Here is an 18,566-nt window from a genome sequence, read left to right as displayed (position 1 = left end):
CCTGTACTTTCTCCATAGGTTAGAAATTTTAAAGCATGGGCGACTGGAGCTTTCTGGGGCGGCTGTTGGAGAATGCTCAGGAGCATTCGACAGTCATCGGCAAAGTCTGGCTGACTGTTCTCTTCATCTTCAGGATCCTGGTGCTGGGGGCCGCGGCCGAAGAGGTGTGGGGCGACGAGCAGTCCGACTTCTCCTGCAACACCCAACAGCCTGGTTGTGAGAATGTTTGCTACGATGAGGCCTTCCCCATCTCGCACATCCGCTTCTGGGTGCTCCAGATCATCTTCGTGTCCACACCAACTCTCATCTACCTGGGCCACGTGCTACACATTGTCCGCATGGAGGAGAAGCGGAAAGAGAAGGAGGAGATGCACAAAGCAAACAGATTCCAAGAGGAGAAAGAACTCCTTTACAGAAATGGAGGAGTAGGTGGCAAGAAGGAGAAGCCACCAATCAGGGATGAGCATGGCAAAATCCATATTAGAGGCACACTGCTGCGTACCTATGTGTTCAACATTATTTTCAAAACCCTGTTTGAAGTTGGATTCATTTTGGGGCAGTATTTCCTCTATGGCTTCCAGCTGAGTGCCCTATACAAGTGTGCACGTTGGCCCTGCCCCAACACTGTTGACTGCTTCATATCGAGGCCCACCGAAAAGACTATTTTTATTAAATTTATGCTTGTGGTGGCTTGTGTGTCTCTTTTCCTAAATTTGTTAGAGATCTATCACCTTGGATGGAAGAAATTTAAACAAGGAATGACAAATGAGTTTGCCCCTGACCATGAGTCTCTGCACCGCGTTGACATTGTGGAACCAGAGTGTTTGGCCTCGGCCTCGAGAACTGCCCCATCCAGCCTCAGCTATCCTCCAAACTACACAGATATGATTTCAGGGGGTGGGGCATTCTTGCCACCCATAGGGCCAGCAGCAGTTCCCTCAAAAGCGGAGTTCAAGATTGACGACCTCCAGCAGGAAGAGTCCCTACGCCAGCCTCCCCCCTCTTCCCACTACTACATCAGCAACAACAACAACCACAGGCTGGCTGCACAGCAGAACTGGGCCAACCTCGCCACCGAGCAGCAGACTCGGGAAATGAAGGCCACCTCACCTTGCCCATCCTCCTCTTCCTCCACCAGTGCAGACAAGGAGCAGCAGCAGCTGGTCAATGCTGCACTGCTCCTTCCCACCAGTAACACCACCAGTAACACCAACATCACCAATACAACCACCATCGCTGCCTCCAGTAGCAGCAGCCAGGGCACTGCCTCCAACACAGGAAGCTGGGGTGGGGGGAAGAACGAGCAGGAGGAAGGCCACGTCACAACCACCACAGTGGAGATGCATGAGCCCCCAGTAACAGTCAGCACAGACCTTCGGCGGCTCAGTCGGGCCAGCAAAAGCAGCAGCATCAGGGCCAGGCTGAGTGACCTGGCTATCTAGGTCTCCTCAACTCTCTCATGTCCCTGAAACCTCCCTCACCAACATCTGGCTTCCCTCAGACCCACCCCAAACATAGTGATTCACAGTACCACAAAAATAACACACACGCATAATGCAAAAAATGAGAGAGAGAGAGCAAGGTGACAAGAGACAGGAAAGCATAATAGCAGAAAAATGTGAAATACTTGGTTCGCAACAGCTGGTGGTTTAGTGCAGTCGGTGAGTTGCAAAATCAAAATCCAAATGATCCAAAACAATGACAGTGGAGAAACCAGTTATTCAATGTGTAGCCAGACAATTCACCCATATATCTTGTACATCATTTTAATTTAGTTTCGTAGTCAAATTGGTGAGAATGTGCACTGAGTTGCACTACAACTTGGTCCATTTGACCGTTAACCTGGAAGGTCTTTTGCTGCAGCATTTCCAGGATTTTACTAAACAAACACCTATTGTGTTAAATATAATTCATTCAGGAAGTAATTTCATCAAAACACATTACCTGTATTGTGGTCCTTGTGTGCAGGCTAGCCTAGCTCTACGACTCACCGATTCACTGACAAATTAGCATGGCAAAAGTGACCAGGTTGGTTTTACCCATGATTCATTGCAGCACTTCTTCTAGAGACAGAAGGTGAATCTTAATTCCCCTAAGTGCCTCCACCTTTCCATCACTTACATCTTTTCCTTCCTAAGATGTAAGGAAAAAGAAAATGCGTTCTGAGACATAAGATGACCTTTTCTCCAGTCCTTCATCTGAAGCATCCAGTCACCAACTGATTTCCGATAAAGGGGCATGTCAGTCTATAAATGATTTGCGCACTAATGCATCCTTGCTCATGGCTCCTCCAGTTGCCTCCTCACACCTCAGAGCAGGAACAAGAGCTTTGGGATGTGAAGAATAATCAAATAATGGAATTGGGATTTACCAAATGTGCTCCTTCATCCTTGTTTGATATACATAGAAGTCATTCCAGTTCAGCATCTTGAAGAACATCCCAAAGTTCTTTATTCCTGCTCTTTGGAGCAAGGAGCGAGGAGGCTGCTTGAGGAACCATGAGTGAGGATACATGAACGTCACCCTTTGCCGAAGTCTTTTATGGACCAATACACCTATATATCAGAAATCAGTTGGTGAATGGATGCTTTAGATGAAGGACTAGAAGGATGTCTCATGTTTCTTACAACATTTCCTCTTCATCTTTTTACCTCCCATCTTTTCCTTGCATCTTACATGGACAGGACCATGATGCAAAGAAAAGACACAAGTGAAGGAAACATGGAGACACTTAAGAGAACTGGGATTCACCCACTGAATACTGCAGCTGAGATGAACAGAAATGGACTGCTGTGATATTCCCAGAGTCCTCAAAATAAACAGACATAGGCACAGTATGGATGGCTTACGTGTCAAAACCACTGGTAGAATTCATCCATGTAATGCCCTGAATTCACCTGAATCTCTACAAACACTACATTGTCAATAACAGAAATCAAAACATTGCTGCTAGTTTATAAAATGGACATAAGAGCAGTCCCTTATGCTTGCCTCTGTCAACGTCACCTCCAATCAACATGTCTACAAGAGAAAAAATGTTCTCCACTAACGAAACAAATGATGAGATATCGCCTTCTTGAAATTTTGCAAATGAAAATTTTCTCATGGCTCATTCAGACAACCTCACAAAACTCTTAGGTTAGACTTGAAACGGCCAGTTTTTAGTTAGATTGTTGGCAGATAGGTTTGCCCTCAAACCCAAAACCCCATTTTTAACCACTGCTACTAAAGGTTGAGATCAACTTTGGGAGTTAAATGATTTTCACATTTCACATGGTTCTTTATTGGTTTTATTCTGAAAAGTGCAATATTTAAAACCAAAATGAATTTTACTTATAAACTGCATACTTGCTGTAGTTTGTGACTGCAAAACAGCTATGATTAAAGAATACAATCACTGGCATCACAAGTATCAACATTTCGCGGTGCAGTTGACCTTGATGGCTTCTATTTTGTTGTGTTCATCTTGATTCTTAGAGATCATTAGAAACCCAAACTTTTAACTTCTGTCTCTGTTGTGTTACTGTGCTGTTCTGTTCATTCACAAACCAAGAACTCACTTTCAGAAAGTTGCCTTATTTACAGACTTTAACATACCCTTAATCTGCTGTATTATCCTGTGAGTTCACTTCTGAGGCAGAGTTGGAAGTACACACACCGTGTGCAAACTCAGTAAATGGACATATTGCACTTGCAGGACATAACACAATTAAGTATAAATACTGTTGTCCACAGTAATTTACACCCAGCAGTTAATGTGCAGGTTGATACAGTGAAGTGAGGCTTTTTTAAATAATTCATGCAGGTGGGGAAAGCCCCAAAATGATGGTACTCTATGGTTCAAGAGTATCTGTACCCATGTAGGTACAATATTTCTTACTGCATCTTATTTCTGTTGCTGACATTTAGTGCAAAAAGAAACACAAAAGAGAAGAATATACACAGCATAATTGCAATGTTTCTTGTTCAAAATGACAAAAAAGATCTGCATTTGCTTTTGATTCCTAAAGTGTACATTTTGGTAGTTAAAGATTTGCACATTTAGGAAAGACAGCTGCTAATGCTGATAGCAACCGAGCGAGCGTGACACTAAACTGCCAATCTCAAAGCAAAAAAGTCTGAAATCCAAAACATAGTGGGTTTTCACAAAAAAGCAGTTGGTTTAAAAACCGTTATTTATCTGAAGCTCAAATATAAAAAATAAAACAGCAGCAAGAGAAACAAAATAAAAACAGTGAAGGTGTTTTCCTGTGTTCACTCAGTATGCTCTTCCAGACTGGTTGGAACTCTGGTTAAACAGCAGATCAGACACCTCCACTGTTGAGACAGTGCTAGCTTAGGTAGCTGGCCCTTCCCTAGCCTTGCATACAAAGCCCTGACACAGTGTTGTGCTTATAGCCTCTCATCTCTGTGAGCCCTTCAAGCTCTCCCCTCTTATGTTTCATCCAGAATGATGTCTCTGGCTTGATGGAGAGTAGGAACCATCTCACAGTGCTCAGAACAGCAACCTGTTTCCAATGCTGTCTTAAACAACATAAGTGCCTTGTGTACAAATGATTATTTTTAAAGAACAAGTTGGTGTAAATGTTCATTTACCTCAGATGTTTACAGAACTGTTACTAAATAAATAATAATACATTTTTGTACCATATTAATTGTTCTTGCTTCCAGTTTAACGTTACACAATGAATGAAATTCATTTATCCTATTGATGCAGAGCTATAGACTGGAGTCACAAAAGAGGACTTCAGACATGACTCCCCACAAGATAAAACGTAGTTACTATACAGAAAACATTATTGTGATGGGTCCACAGATGGTAACAAAGCCAAGGAGGCCTGACCTTCTGTCCGTTTCCAAACAGCCAATATAGGGAGGTTATATGCATGTAATAATCAACACCAGGATCGAGGTATGAACAGGGATCAAACCCATGATCTTTGGCTTACAAGACCATACCACATCGCCACCATGCCATGGTAAAATTATCTGTATTATAGCATCACTGTGAAGCCAGTGAATGAATGTGAAAACGGGGGTGTACAGCTCGGTATGCCAAGAAGCAGCATTTTGGGTTAAATGCAGAGGATTAATACTTTGATTTTCTCGACTGATAAAAAAAAGGACGGAATCATTTAGATTTAAATAAAATTTCTGGTAGAAATCTTGGTATTATTTGGCAGTTTTTGTTTCATTTCAATTGACATGGGGAAAATTAAATTACATCTTATCCTCATTAAGCTAGAGAAAAATACAAGACATCCAGGGAGGAGTTCTTCTCCACTGTCATCAAGCGCTTGCTCAAGGGGGATTTGTTGGGTTTTCTCTATGTAAAGTGCCATGAGATGATTTTTGTTGTGAATTGGGCTATACAAATAAAATTGAACTTAACTGAATCCAGCACATCCAACATTATATGGTGCCCACAGGAGACCTTTTGTGCATTTTTGATATTACTCTCTTTATAGGGCTTTGACCACTGACCTCCCAGCATCCCACGGCCTCATTCTAGCAGTGAATGTCACAATGCAAGGCTGAGCCACAGACACAGCCAAACGTGTGTGAGTCTCGCACCTGAGAGTCACATATCTATCACTAACTCACTCTGTATCCTCACAAGAAGCGACAATTTGCAAACAAGTAATACATGATACACCCACAGTAATACATGAGCTTTGAGCACAGTGGGCAGCAGCAAAGCAAGACTCTCCGATATGTAGAGGAACAACTACACATTGTGCTGTTCGTCTGACCTGTCACTGCTGCACTAGCTGGCTCCCCCACAGCAGTGAGTGGCTGCCAGGCCTCCTCTCCCACATCTCTCTCTTCCTGACCTTCTCTCTCGCTGGTTGAAGCCTGGAGACATTCAAAACAAATAAAGTGGATCACATGTTATGTCTAACATGCTAGCAAACATTTGCCTACTTACACAACCAGCAGAAAGCAAACATTATCATGTTTTCTGTCCACCTAACAAATGCTTCAAAGGTCTAATATCTATTCTCCCTAGCTCAGATTTGTCTCCACCATATTCTGACAAAAATCTGCAGGGACTTCACTGTGCTAATGTTTGGGTCTGTGTGCCTGTAAAACCAAAACAATAAGCTAAAAGAGGCTAAAACAGTACTGCAGTGACTCATAAAATAGCCTGAGTTTAGGAAGGATTACTTTGCACAGGATATCTGGCACCGAGTCTGACAACAAAGTTCAATACATGAGTGTCAGGCTCTTGGGTCCAGTGGCTGAAGAGTGATGGGAGATAGTTCATGTGTTGGCACGACTGACTGGGGGCCTCAGCCATCACTCAGTTAGCAGTTTTGTTTCCATTGCAGGACCAAACACAGCTTAATGGTTTTCAGGGACATTTGGATCAGGTGGACAGAGGATCCAACAGGGGTGGAATGTCATCCGATGACATTAAAATGCAGTTTTAACTACATAGTTGAAATTAGCAGTAATTCTTTATTTTATAGATCCTGAATAATTTTACAGGAACATGATCTGTGTACTTTAGGGTAGATGTTCTCAGACAGTTATTTGTCTACATTAAGTCGCAAGGTTATGATGGGCTTTTCAGTGATGGTTTTTACCCAGTCTGAACCCTGTAGCCCCAGTAAAGCCCCATGTGGTCCTATGGTGGAAAAGTGACACTACAGGAAGAGAACGTTTGCCACAGAGTCACCCATCTACAGCTCAGAGTCAGGAGGCTGCTATATTTAGCCTTTAATCATCTAACAAATTAACACTCAGCCCACAGCACAAATACCTCAGACCCTCTTTGTGTATTTCAGGAATGTGATAGCGTGATGAATTTGTTTCTGGGAGCCTGACTGCTGGCTCATGGAAGAATGTTGACTTGTCTGACAAAAACTTTACTAGTGTGGCACCAGACTGTTAAACATCTAAGTGTTTTTGTTTTTTAAACAGATCATGTGACCTCAATGTTATTTAAAAAAGAAGATATCCAGTAAACAAAAACAACTGTAAATCAGAAAATTCATTTTCATACATCACCCTTATGACAAACGGTGGTTCTGCAAGTAACTATAACTAAAGATGTCAGATAGATGTGGATGAAAACGTTTTTCCCTCTGAGGTACAAAGTGTGTACCTTATATTATATTCAGAGGTGTTCCTAATATTCTGACCCTCTCATGTATGTCACTGGGCAGGACACAAATATACAGACAGCTCTGAATATAATGTAGTCCAGTACAACACCACCTTAACTATGACCTCAATAATGAACATATAATAGAATTTATACATTTATGACAATTTCACTAAAAACTGAAACACTTTGAGCCTCATAAACACACATGTTAAGGCAGAAGTGTTGCATTGAAGTGAATATGGATGTACAGGTGGTCATAATGTCATGCCTGATCGGTGTAAATACCTCAAACTTATACCCTAGTGCAGCACTAACAATGGATTGCAAAGTGAAATCAGTAAGATGTGTCCTTTTATTTTGTTCAATAAAGAGGACACAAAGACAGTTACTGTACAGCTGAGCCTGAGCCCTCTTGGATCCAGAATTTACTGACTTTCAGAGAAAATGCATTAACTTCAGTGTTTTGTTCCACAACAAGTAACTGATCAGAAAGTTTTAGACTTCTTAACTTTAGAAATCTCAACAGATACTTCAATTAATCCTTAAATTTCTCTGATATATTCTGGTCAATTAGTTTCATGAGCTTTGGGTCATGACCGAAAGGGCAGGATCCCGGATACAGGCGGCCGAAATGAGCTTCCTCCGCAGGGTGGCCGGGCGCACCCTTAGAGATAGGGTGAGGAGCTCAGTCACCTGGGAGGAGCTCAGAGTAGAACCGCTGCTCCTCCACATCGAGAGGAGCCAGCTGAGGTGGCTCGGGCATCTCTTTCGGATGCCTCCTGGGCGCCTTCCTAGGGAGGTGTTCCGGGCATGTCCCACCGGGAGGAGGCCCCGGGGAAGACCCAGGACACGCTGGAGGGACTATGTCTCTCGGCTGGCCTGGGAACGCCTCGACATTCCCCCGGAGGAGCTGGAGGGAGTGTCTGGAGAGAGGGAAGTCTGGGCATCTTTGCTTACACTGCTGCCCCCGCGACCCGGTTCCGGATAAGCGGAGGAAAATGGATGGATGGATAGTTTCATTGGGCAGTCGAACTGTTTTTTGTTTTGTTTGTTTTTGTTGTTTTGTTCCATTAATGATAAAAAAAAAGCCAGAAAAGTCCAAATAAGTAAAAAATCTATTAAGTCTATTGCATTTTGAATGTAATTCACTTAAATATGGGCCTTTTCCACACTCACTGTGGTTGTTAATACTATAAATGATGTAACATTGCAGCATTGGTTCGTGTGTGGCCATGCAGCACAGCTTGTTTTGACTCCGTCCAGTGAAAAGGGTGCATGGGTTATGGTTTAACCCATGCATGGCTGCATGGATTAAAGACTTGCATGAGGAGAGGTCAGCTCTGCTGGGACACCTGCAGGTCAGGTCAGGGTGCGGACACAGTGCCCACAATGCACCTGGCTCATTTCATGCACCAGTTCATCACGGTTCCCTAAAGATGAAATACAGAAATTAAGTAACAGCGTGAAAGGTCTTCTCCATCAAGTCTTTCTCTGTCTCTGCAGACCAAACACAACCAAACACAAGTAAATACTTACACACATGTAAAAAGTGGCAGCATGTCCTCACTTTGCTCTGTACCACAGTGACCTTATGTGACCTGGCAGGAGCAGTCACCACAGACCTGAAACAGATTGCAGTCAGCTTCAGTTGTAACATTTTCAATATAGTTTCAACAAAGGCTTTTGCAGCTCATTTGAGAGAATCTACTTAAAAATGAGTTTGATCATTCTGAGATACTATGTGTGTGCTATGTCTGTTTCTAGCTGATGCAGCTTTTTAATATTTATTTGCTGGATGATGGGAGGTGTTTCTGGCCTCTGATTGGTAGAGTCCACAGGTGATGTTAATATGCTACTGCAAATTAAGTCTTACCCGACAAAGGTCTGACGTTTTGTACATATACACAATGTCTGCAAACAGCAGAGTTACTGGTGAACCACCATGCAACACCCTTTTATCTTGTTGCTGCTGGACGTTTATTGTAAAACATTTTGATTTATAACAGATCATATTTAAGCTTCTGTGATAGACTGGAGACCTGTCCAGGGTGGACCCCGCCTCTTGCCCAGTGCCAGCTGGGATTGGCTCCAGCCCTCCACGGCCCTCTTCAGGATAAGCGGCATAGATAATGGATGGATGGACTTAAGCTCGACACCTGTGTTTTGCATTGCTTCTCTCAACCTACTGAGACTCATGTTTATCTTTCAGTTAGAAAGCAATACAACTATCAAATGTTTTAACATGAAAGAAATATTCTTTGAAACTCTTTTGCCAAAGGTCACACCTGTGTCCTGTGTCGGTCCATCAAATGTAATCCAGATATTGTCATCCTCAGTTTGGAAGAAGTCACAACTTCTTCTGCAACATACTAGAAACAAGAGTTGGTGGACATTTTGGTGCAGTTTGCAGAACCATGTAAGAAAATAAAAGCAGAAACAACTATATCCACCAGGATGGGAGAAAGGAAACTGTGGGAAATATTGGTGCTGCACTTTAACCCAAATCCCAGCTGTCCCAACTAAACTCTTCAGCCAGTTGTGCACCATGCGTTGAGGCACACAACCTGAGAAATGCAGTTGTCATCTATTCCTGCCCTCTTGTCCTCTGTGTAGCTGTACACTGCATCCACACACACACACACTCAGAAGCTCCCCCCTCCCAGTCACTGTTGTTTTATCATTAAGTTCATATCATGTGATTCAAAAAGGATTCATTGCACATTAGAGGCCCTAATCGCCACCTATAGTCCACCCCCTGGGCCTCACCCACATGACCCTGCTGAGCACAGCGCTTTCTTAATGCCCCATGAAAGAGCTGGGGATTGAGCCCAAACAAAAAACCCCACCAGGGTGAAAAAATGTTTTTACACCCAAACTGCTCCAACACAGGCCCGGCTGTGTGGGCGCACAGGGACGTTTTAGCTTTAGATAAATGGGACAAGTTACTGGCGTCTATCCAACTCTGATAGATAGCTCAGAAAGAAAAAAGCTTGCCTCTTCAAAAAATTGGGTTTTGTCATCATGTTTTATACCTACACCTATCAATCTCTTCAAAAAAGTGAGGTGAAATGGGACAATGATGTTTTTCTTTTTCCTCCTTAAAGCCTCCACAAGGTTAAAGTTGATGTTTCGTCAGTGTGGAGGTTGGGTGGGCAAGGCTGAGGGCAGGGAGGATGAGATGAAGTGTGTACAGATTTATGGGAGGAGAGGGGAGGACGCCTTATGTCAGCCGGCTGCAGACGAACCTCTTGTCAGTCACAGGTCCTGACACAAAAGCTCAGCGAAGCAGCAACTCATCCTGCAGCTGATGATGGATGTTACAGTTTAACAACATGTCTGATGGTGGTGCTAAGAAATCCACTGCCAGTTATGGGCAGGGGTTCACAGTGAATGTGTAGCGCCCCCCACTGGGAGAAACAGGAGAGTGCTCCTTTTCAGCACTCAGACACAAACACAGAAGCACCTTGCCCTCTGGCCATTCATTTGTTTGTCCTGTGGAAAATGTCTGCCTTCAGTAGCCTGCAGGATAAACCAGTATTTTCCTTAATTCTCAAATCCTATGAAACACTCAACAAGAACTGCCCACATAACACGTCCTCCTCTGTGCCAAAAACTGTTATCTAAAAACTATTAAAACATACCACTACACTGGCAGACATGTTTTGTCACCACAAACACACACACTGTAGTGTATTTAGACTCAGTCCCATATGCACCATGTACCAAATGTGTACTGATCTGCTGCTGAAAATAGCCCCAAACAAATGTAATGTTCACTCTTGTCTGAGCAACATTTGTTGAAAACTAAACTCACCAGCTGTCTTAGGGAAAACTGCCTATATATGTGAACGAGATGTACCTTCAGTAGAAACCAATGGGAGTGGAGTGCCACAGGCAGGGTAGACAAGGTGGAGGATTATTAGTTCTGTTCATGAGATCTGTAGACGGTAGAAAAAAAATAAAAATAAAGCAGCAGCAACCTTACCCTTTAAGGATGAATTTAGTCATCACTCATGAGTGAGCTACATCATTACACCCCAGAACGACTAAAGTTCTGACATGAAGCAGAATTAGTCGACCAACCTAAGTTAATGTGTCAGTGATTTGTCTTGGAAATTTCTTTCAAAAGGTCAATACAAATATTTTGAGCCATAGATGCAAAATCTGATTATGCTCCAAGACAAAACATGATTTTGTTTTTTTTTTTATTGTTAGTGTGCAGGTTTTCTACCATGTATGTTTGAATAGATTTAATGGTGGGCAATCAAAGTGTGACTCTACTGAAACAAGGTCTCATTTTGAGAAATGATTTGGTGGTAAGTAAAATCTGTTAAGAAGAATTTTTATTTTAGATAAAAAATGTGTTTCCAACTTTGTGATTACAATTCAGGGAAGACCCTGCCGCCAAGGCAGAAATAGAGGTCAGTAAACAAATGACTTTTCCAGTTCAGTTTGGAAAAGTTTGGCTGACCTGTACAGAGCCCTGACCTCAATTCCATCCAACACCTGTGGGATGAACCGGAATACCAACATCACTAATGCTCTGGTGGATCGGTGGGAGCAAGTCCCTGCTACCAGGTTCAAAAATCTGGTAGGTAGCCTGAAACCAGAAGAGCAGAGGGTGTTAAAGCAGAAGATTCATGCCCATGGTTTTAGAGCGAGACATTCAACCACCACATAAATAAACAGTGGGTCTTTTTGGAGAGTTTGCACAACCTACTGTAAATAACCCTGACTCTTTGAAAAGGTCGGTTCACTAGAAGGTCAGACGTTCCTCCTCCTGGCTCTGATGCTACTGTAGCTCTGTAGGTAGGTTTGGTTTTATGCTATGAGGCTTTGACTTCTGGTTTTCTTCTGTCAACTCAAAGCCACATGCAAATAAAAACTTGTTTTAAAAAACCGAGTTGCTTTTGTCTTAAGAGGAACAATGTCCTGCTCACTCGACATCATCTGTAGACCTCACTGTCAACGGTTTTTATTGTAACTCTCTGCTTGATGAAGTCCAGGTTGATTTTGGTTCATATTTGCTGAATTTCTATGCATTGTCTTTGTTTAGCAGTTTTTGAACCCTTTTCAACCCACGTGCACAGTATCCTTTTGTTAGCACAAACTCATGCCAAATACATGAAACAAATGACACAAAAGCACCTATAAGAATGTAGAAATCTTTAGTTATTCCTCCAGATACTTTAAGGCTATAAATATAACTTCATAGGTCGGTTACATACAAATACAACGCATTAAAATGTTATTAAACTATTTACATGCCAAGTTACTGTGTGAAAGCCCCACACCAACACTTCCAGGTGCTTTTCTCACCTTGTCACCACATAATATATAAATAAATTCACCCATTAACAGATGGACACCAAATGGTTTCAACACTCCTTAAACATTCAGTGTGTTGAGGAGAACAAAATCACTATACTCACCTCCACTGTATTGGGTTAGCAGCTTAAGGTCTCTCTCTCAGTACATTAAACCTTATAGCTCAATAACGGCAGGTGAGTTCATATATCATCATTATATATAGTGATATAATCATTTATTACCGTATGTGATGAGTTGACCCCTTAATGTCCATCTTACTGTTTTTACTACAGCTAAATCAAAACAGCACCATAGAAGAGTCTGTCTAGAAAATGAAATCATTTATTTAACATGACCGTATCAGCAGATCAGCCCACACATACATAACAGGTTCAGCTCACAATCACTCTCTTTCAGTATGTACAGTTAGGCACATTCTCATTAGGCGTTTCAGCCAGCCACAGCGTCAACTGGAGGTCCAAACCTGGGGCAGGTTTGGCTGCTGCCTCCGAGTCCAGCGGGTATTAGTCAGCCAGGTTATCTGAGTCCCTCTGATCCAGGGTCAGTTTATGTTAACTTCCACATCAAGCTACCGCTTAAGGTTTGGACATTGGGCGGGTGACACTGACCTGGCATCAGAAATTCAGACCCATGTTGTCCCTTTAAGTCTGCCGTCTTTGCTCCTGAAATGTTACGCTGTAGTCGTATTAGATGAATAATTCTGACTTGGCTTTAACTTTGTCCAATTTATTGAAATAATCAAACTCAAAACAATTTAACAAACAACAAGGTTTAACATAAAAAAATAAAGGAAATGAACAACCGATAGTAACACTGAAAGAAAACGAGTTTAGTTTATGAAAGAAAAAAAAAAATCAAATGTTCAACCATTTCTTAGTTACAAGCATTTGCTTTGCAGTGGTAGAACAGCTTGGAAGAGAAAACAGGACACTTAGTAAGCACCCAGTTTTTTAACTAAACCATATCAAGATTAAAGGAGAAATGGCAGAAAAATACAAAACACGGGGACAGACGCAGAAGGGAAATGTTCAAAAACTGTCTGTTGGGCTCTGAAAAATCCACATCCTTCATGTTGAACAGGTTGCTGCAGTGATGACATTTAATGGACGAGGGAGAGGCAGGGGCACAGGACTGCAGCAGGTGTTTAATGAATGACAGTTGAGAGGGAAATGCCAACATTAAGAGGGCACTGCCAAACTAATGTAAAGAGAAATAAATAATCAGTCTTTCTAAAGGAGGCTTCCCAAGTGGAAGGGTTTCAAGCTTAAGGTTCCACTGGGTGCTTTTCTTTCCTCCAAACGACTCCATCTCAAAAAAACAACAACCCTTGTTTCAGAGATATTTACACTTCAAAGCAACCCGATCTGGGCTTAGTACGCACATAATGCTACATCGCATGAGTGAAGGTTGCCCTAATGTCCCATAAAGAAATGCAGCATGTTGGTAGGTCGCCTTTACCCTGCACCACAGCAATCACGCGTGTTTGAAGAGGAATAACACAAGGTTAAGTCCTCTTTTACTGTCCTGGGATCAGTGATGAACCTTGCTTTTATGAGCTGAAGTCTTGTGTGGTGCAGCAGTTTCGCCTGAGAGCAGTCATGACAAGAGGAAGAGCAGTGAGTGAGATGATGGGAAGAGTGAAATCAGTCCAGTTAATGTGAGAAATGTGTGATAGTCAGTTGCCCTGACTGAGGAAGAGGCTGCGTTGAACTCATATTGGAAACCCAGAAATTCTAGCTTATAAAATCTCTCAAGCTGGCCCTATAGTTTCTATTGTTAACTGTTGTTTCATGAAGATTTTATATTTGTAAAAGACTTCTGGGGCCTAGAGGAGGAGTTGTATTTCTGTGATATCATCCCAATGTAAAGGGGCTGAGTGGCAATGCATGGGATGAGGTCGCATCAAAACAGGAAATGCACACTTGGATTTGTCTGTCAAACAAGCTTCAGTGGACGTAAATGACAAACAGAGCAAACACTTCTAAGACAGAGTGTAATGTCACCTTGTTCACTCTGTGCAGTTTGAGCTGACTGAGGCTTACAAAAGAAAGAGACTTCTAATTTGGAAGTCTCTCTGACTGTGAACTGACTGACAACCTTCAAATCATAAATCCACAAAACCAAGTTAATTGACCAATGCAACAGTAGAAATGAGAAAACTCCATAGATGACACAGCACTGGACAGAAGCGCATGACTGATGGGTGCTGTCAACGATGCAACAGACTAGTGTTTGTCTATTAAAATATAAAATTTAACTATAAAATAGTACTTAACAGTTGTTGCAAACACGATTAACTGCTAAGCTGGGAACCGTAGTTTAACGTTGGCCTGAGAACATCCTTTAATTGACAATGTGAAGATGGAGTGTCAACCTACCAGCTGGGAACATACGACTGTCTCCTCCTCTGGGTGGGTTTGTCCAGACTCTACCCTGCCTTCTCCCCTCTGTTGTGCAACTGTTAAGTGGCTGCTCCAGTCTCTCCATCCAGAGTGATGGTGAGCAGGACATAAAGCGCTCATATCATCCTGACCCTTCCTCCCTGTGTTTCTCTCCTTGTAGCCTCCACATAACTTTTCTTAAAGTATGATTGTTGTTAATAATGCAAATATTTTTAAGCTGCTTGCTTGAGCACAATGAACATTACACCCTCAGAATTGTTAGCAGTGATCAACAGCACATCCTAGCTTCTCACATTCAACCTGATTTAACTTTGACCATGAGAACAAATTACAGCTCAACCTCCTTTTATCTTTTTCTCCTCCAGCTGCTAATTCCAGCTGGTTCCTGACGTCAGAAGACATTTATGCCAGTTCTTCCCTTCTGCTTTATGACCGGAGGGAAAATTCTTGTCCTCTAGCTTCACTGCTTCTTCCTCCTCAGTTTGTGAATACCTCAGCACAAGTATAAATGCGGGCAGCTCTTCAACATTTTCACCATCCTCTATACTTTCAGGCCCCTTGTTGTGGACGCCACCAGGAGGAAACAAGTCAACAAGGAGCACATGAGGAGGACCAGACGATAAGACGGGAAGAGCACTCACACTAGCTCATCTCCTCTTCCTCATCCTCCTCCGCTGACTGTTTAGGCTCTACTAACCCAAGTCCAAGTCACTGCTACTCTCCCGCAACCGTTTCACCCCCGTCACCTTCGTCCTCATCTTCCTCCAGGTGCTGTTTGTCTGTGTAAACGTCCCTGACCAGGAGGACTCTGGTGAGGAGGCTCTCCAGGATCCGTCGCTCCAGCGGCGTGGAGCTGAACCACAGTGGCTCATCGGGGCTGCAGGCCGCATCCGGCTGCACATAGAAGACATCTAAACGCTCGTGTAACAATGCAGGGCTGGAGGGAGGGAAGGAGGGAGTGAGGAGATGAAAGGGGTGCAGAATGAGGTAAAGAGAAACACAGGGGGAAGGAAAGAAGTGAGGAGAGAAATGGAGAAACGGGCACACAAAAGTGAGTAAAAAATATCAATTAAGTGGTAAGAAGTGAAGGTAAAAGGTGAAGAAGAAAAGGTTTTAAATTTCCTTGACTAATCAAAAGAATCTGGACAACAGACTGTGTATTGGTAAGTCCTCATTTTTCATCTGTCAACACTGGGTTTCAGGATGTGAACAGCAATGAGTTATAATCACAGGACTCAGAAATGTAGAAATTCAACTGGTTAATTAAATTAGGGATGACAACAGACACCAAACTTTCTATTTGCTCTCCTGGATAAGGCCCTCAGTTCAATTACCACAAAGCTTCGCTGACACAGTATATACAGCAGCAGTCTGGGGAGATGTTAGCTAAGATAACATACTGTACATTTCACTAGGGTCAACTGCACCAGTAGAGGTATGAAACCCACCACTTCGCTCTGTAGAGCTCGTATAAGTGACACTCATGCTTCTTCACAGGACAGTGTAAGGTGGAGCCTCCTGACTCATTGTCCTGTGCATAGTCCTGATCGCCATCGACATCCTCCAATTTACGCTTCCTCTTCCTAGACTCTGTTTGCACTGAAGGATCGCAAAAAAAGTTTAAATGTGATTGTGAGCAAGAATCAAACACTCACATAACACTCGGTTTAAGTTTGATCTCGTTATGAAAGGCTACAAATAAGACACACTCAATGATTATGTCAACCTGCTTAAGTGTGGATACAAAGAAAAGTCTTGGGACAGTGATGTTTTATTGTTTCAGCTCTAAACTCCAACATACATTTACCCACGATGGTTGTGTATGAAAGGTCAGAAAACGGACGTTCATGTTGCAGCCTCACCATGGTGATCCTGAGAGATGGAAGGCACTCGGATGCAGACAGTGGTCTCCTTGGTGACAGGATGGACCATGTCAGGGCCGTACACGTTAGCGAAGGAGAGGCGGAGGTGTTGCTCCACGGTGCGCAGGCCAAAGTATTTGGTGTTCAGGTAGACCAGAGAGCGCAGCAGAGCGGCGGGGCTCTGCTCGCCAAGATGCCGGCTGCTCCACAGGCTCTGCTCCTCCACTCGACCCCATAGAGAACCTGAAGAGAGACTCAAATCCTTAAAAACCCATTCTTGGAAATAAACAATTCCTAGCCGTCCTATTCAGTGCCCAAGATGACGATATAGTAATATTTGTCACCCTTGCCACTTACTTTTGGATCAAAAGTTAAATCAGTTCTCATTAGCATTTTAATAAGAAAGAAAGTCACTTTTGGCTTTTCCCGTTTAGGGGTCGCCACAGGGAATTGTCACACTGACAACTTGCATGCTGACATTTGGCACGTGTTTAACGCCGGATGCCCTTCCTCGTGCAATCCTGACTTGAACCCAGGCCTGCGCCTTAACCACTAGCCTAGCAGTTCTCATTAGCATTTTAATAACTTATTAAAATAAACAACTGGAAGTGCACCACTTTGTATTAGTAATTAACAGCCAGATATGAGCAAAATTTTATGAAATTCAGAGGAAAGTCTCAAGGAAATTAGCTGGGGGAAAAAATGGGGCCTGTAGAATAAAGTGTTATTATATTCTACATAGTTTATTATTTATGTGAACAAAAAACATTCAAGAACTGTTGTGTTGAGCCCGTTTCCTAATATAACATTACAATGCAATCACAACATGTCAGGATGTGACCAGCAGAAAAAGTATAAGCAGTGGACACTCACCATCGGGAAGCACACTGGGCTGCCAGTCCTTCAGGACCCTGTTAAGCTCCTCTCCAAACTGCTGGTAGCATGGGTCACTAAACAGGTCATCCTTCCATCCTCTGGCATGAAGATGCTTCAAACAAATAAAAACGGTGTTTTAAAAAAGGTCAAACAAATAAATCCAAAAAAAATAGGGCGAGAAAGGATGCAAGACATTTTCAAGTGTTTCATGATCAAACTTTACAAAAACCCAAAATGATCTTTCAGCCTTATTTTCTACAGATAGAAAAAGGTTTTCTTACATTTTTCTGACAGTAAAAATCACACTCCAGAGGACTTTCTTTAATACTGTGCTCCAGACCGCACCCATGCTGTTCTGCTGCTGCTCACATGTGAGAGCAGGAGGGAAGACCGTGCACAGGTAAAATCTGTCCTACTAGAAACACACTGCAACTTCAGTTCCTACCTCCAAAACAACTACAGATGAAGACAAAAAAGCAAGTTATACACCGATCAGCCATAACATTATGACCACTGAGGTGACGTGAATAACACTGACTATCTGTTACAGTGGCTCCTGTCAGTGTGTGGGGTACATTAGGCAGCAAGTGAACATTCTAGTGTTGCACGATATACCGGTACTAGTATGGTACCGCGGTACCGAGGCATTTAAAATGGTACTATACTGCATTTGGATGGGACCGGTACTTGCAGCGCCGCCGGCAGCGCCCACCCGCAACAGAGGAAAACAGAGCAGGAAACAGCTTCCTCGTCCTCTGCTCACTGAGCAGCGTGGACTGGAGCAACAAACGGAGCAGAAGGAAAGCTTGGAGAGAGCAGAGACGTTGGAGAGGGAGAGAGAGAGAGAGAGAGAGAGAGAGGAGCACGGAGAGGAGAATGGCTGCTGTAACAGTCACCACCCCGCAACTTGTGGACAAACGAGGGGCGCGAAGTGCTATATGGCAGTACTTCGGCATAAAAACAAATGAGCAAGGAGAGGCA

The 18,566-nt window shown here is 43.0% G+C and overlaps 2 protein-coding genes across 2 annotated transcripts in view; one reads left to right on the top strand and one right to left on the bottom strand.

Annotated features, from left to right (window-relative positions):
• The window catches only part of gja3 (gap junction protein, alpha 3), a 4,799-nt gene extending 2,645 nt beyond the window's left edge, over nt 1–2,154 (top strand). Inside the window, exon 3 of the mRNA XM_020618911.1 lies at nt 1–2,154. Within this exon, the coding sequence (XP_020474567.1) occupies nt 36–1,442 (1,407 nt within the window). The 5' untranslated portion in view covers nt 1–35 and the 3' untranslated portion in view covers nt 1,443–2,154.
• Nucleotides 2,155–14,242: 12,088 nt separating this feature from the next.
• zmym2 (zinc finger, MYM-type 2) overlaps nt 14,243–18,566 on the bottom strand; it is a 40,046-nt gene continuing 35,722 nt past the window's right edge. Inside the window, exons 24-27 of the mRNA XM_020618935.1 lie at nt 17,583–17,697; nt 16,710–16,952; nt 16,296–16,446; nt 14,243–15,784 (exon numbers count right to left, since the gene is read on the bottom strand). Of these exons, the coding sequence (XP_020474591.1) occupies nt 15,562–15,784; nt 16,296–16,446; nt 16,710–16,952; nt 17,583–17,697 (732 nt within the window). The 3' untranslated portion in view covers nt 14,243–15,561. The remainder of the gene's footprint in view (nt 15,785–16,295; nt 16,447–16,709; nt 16,953–17,582; nt 17,698–18,566) is intronic.

Source organism: Monopterus albus, unplaced genomic scaffold (genome assembly GCF_001952655.1).
Source record: "Monopterus albus unplaced genomic scaffold, M_albus_1.0 scaffold211.1, whole genome shotgun sequence".
In the NCBI taxonomy this organism is placed as follows: domain Eukaryota; kingdom Metazoa; phylum Chordata; class Actinopteri; order Synbranchiformes; family Synbranchidae; genus Monopterus; species Monopterus albus.
This window is presented reverse-complemented; position numbering and strand designations above follow the sequence as displayed.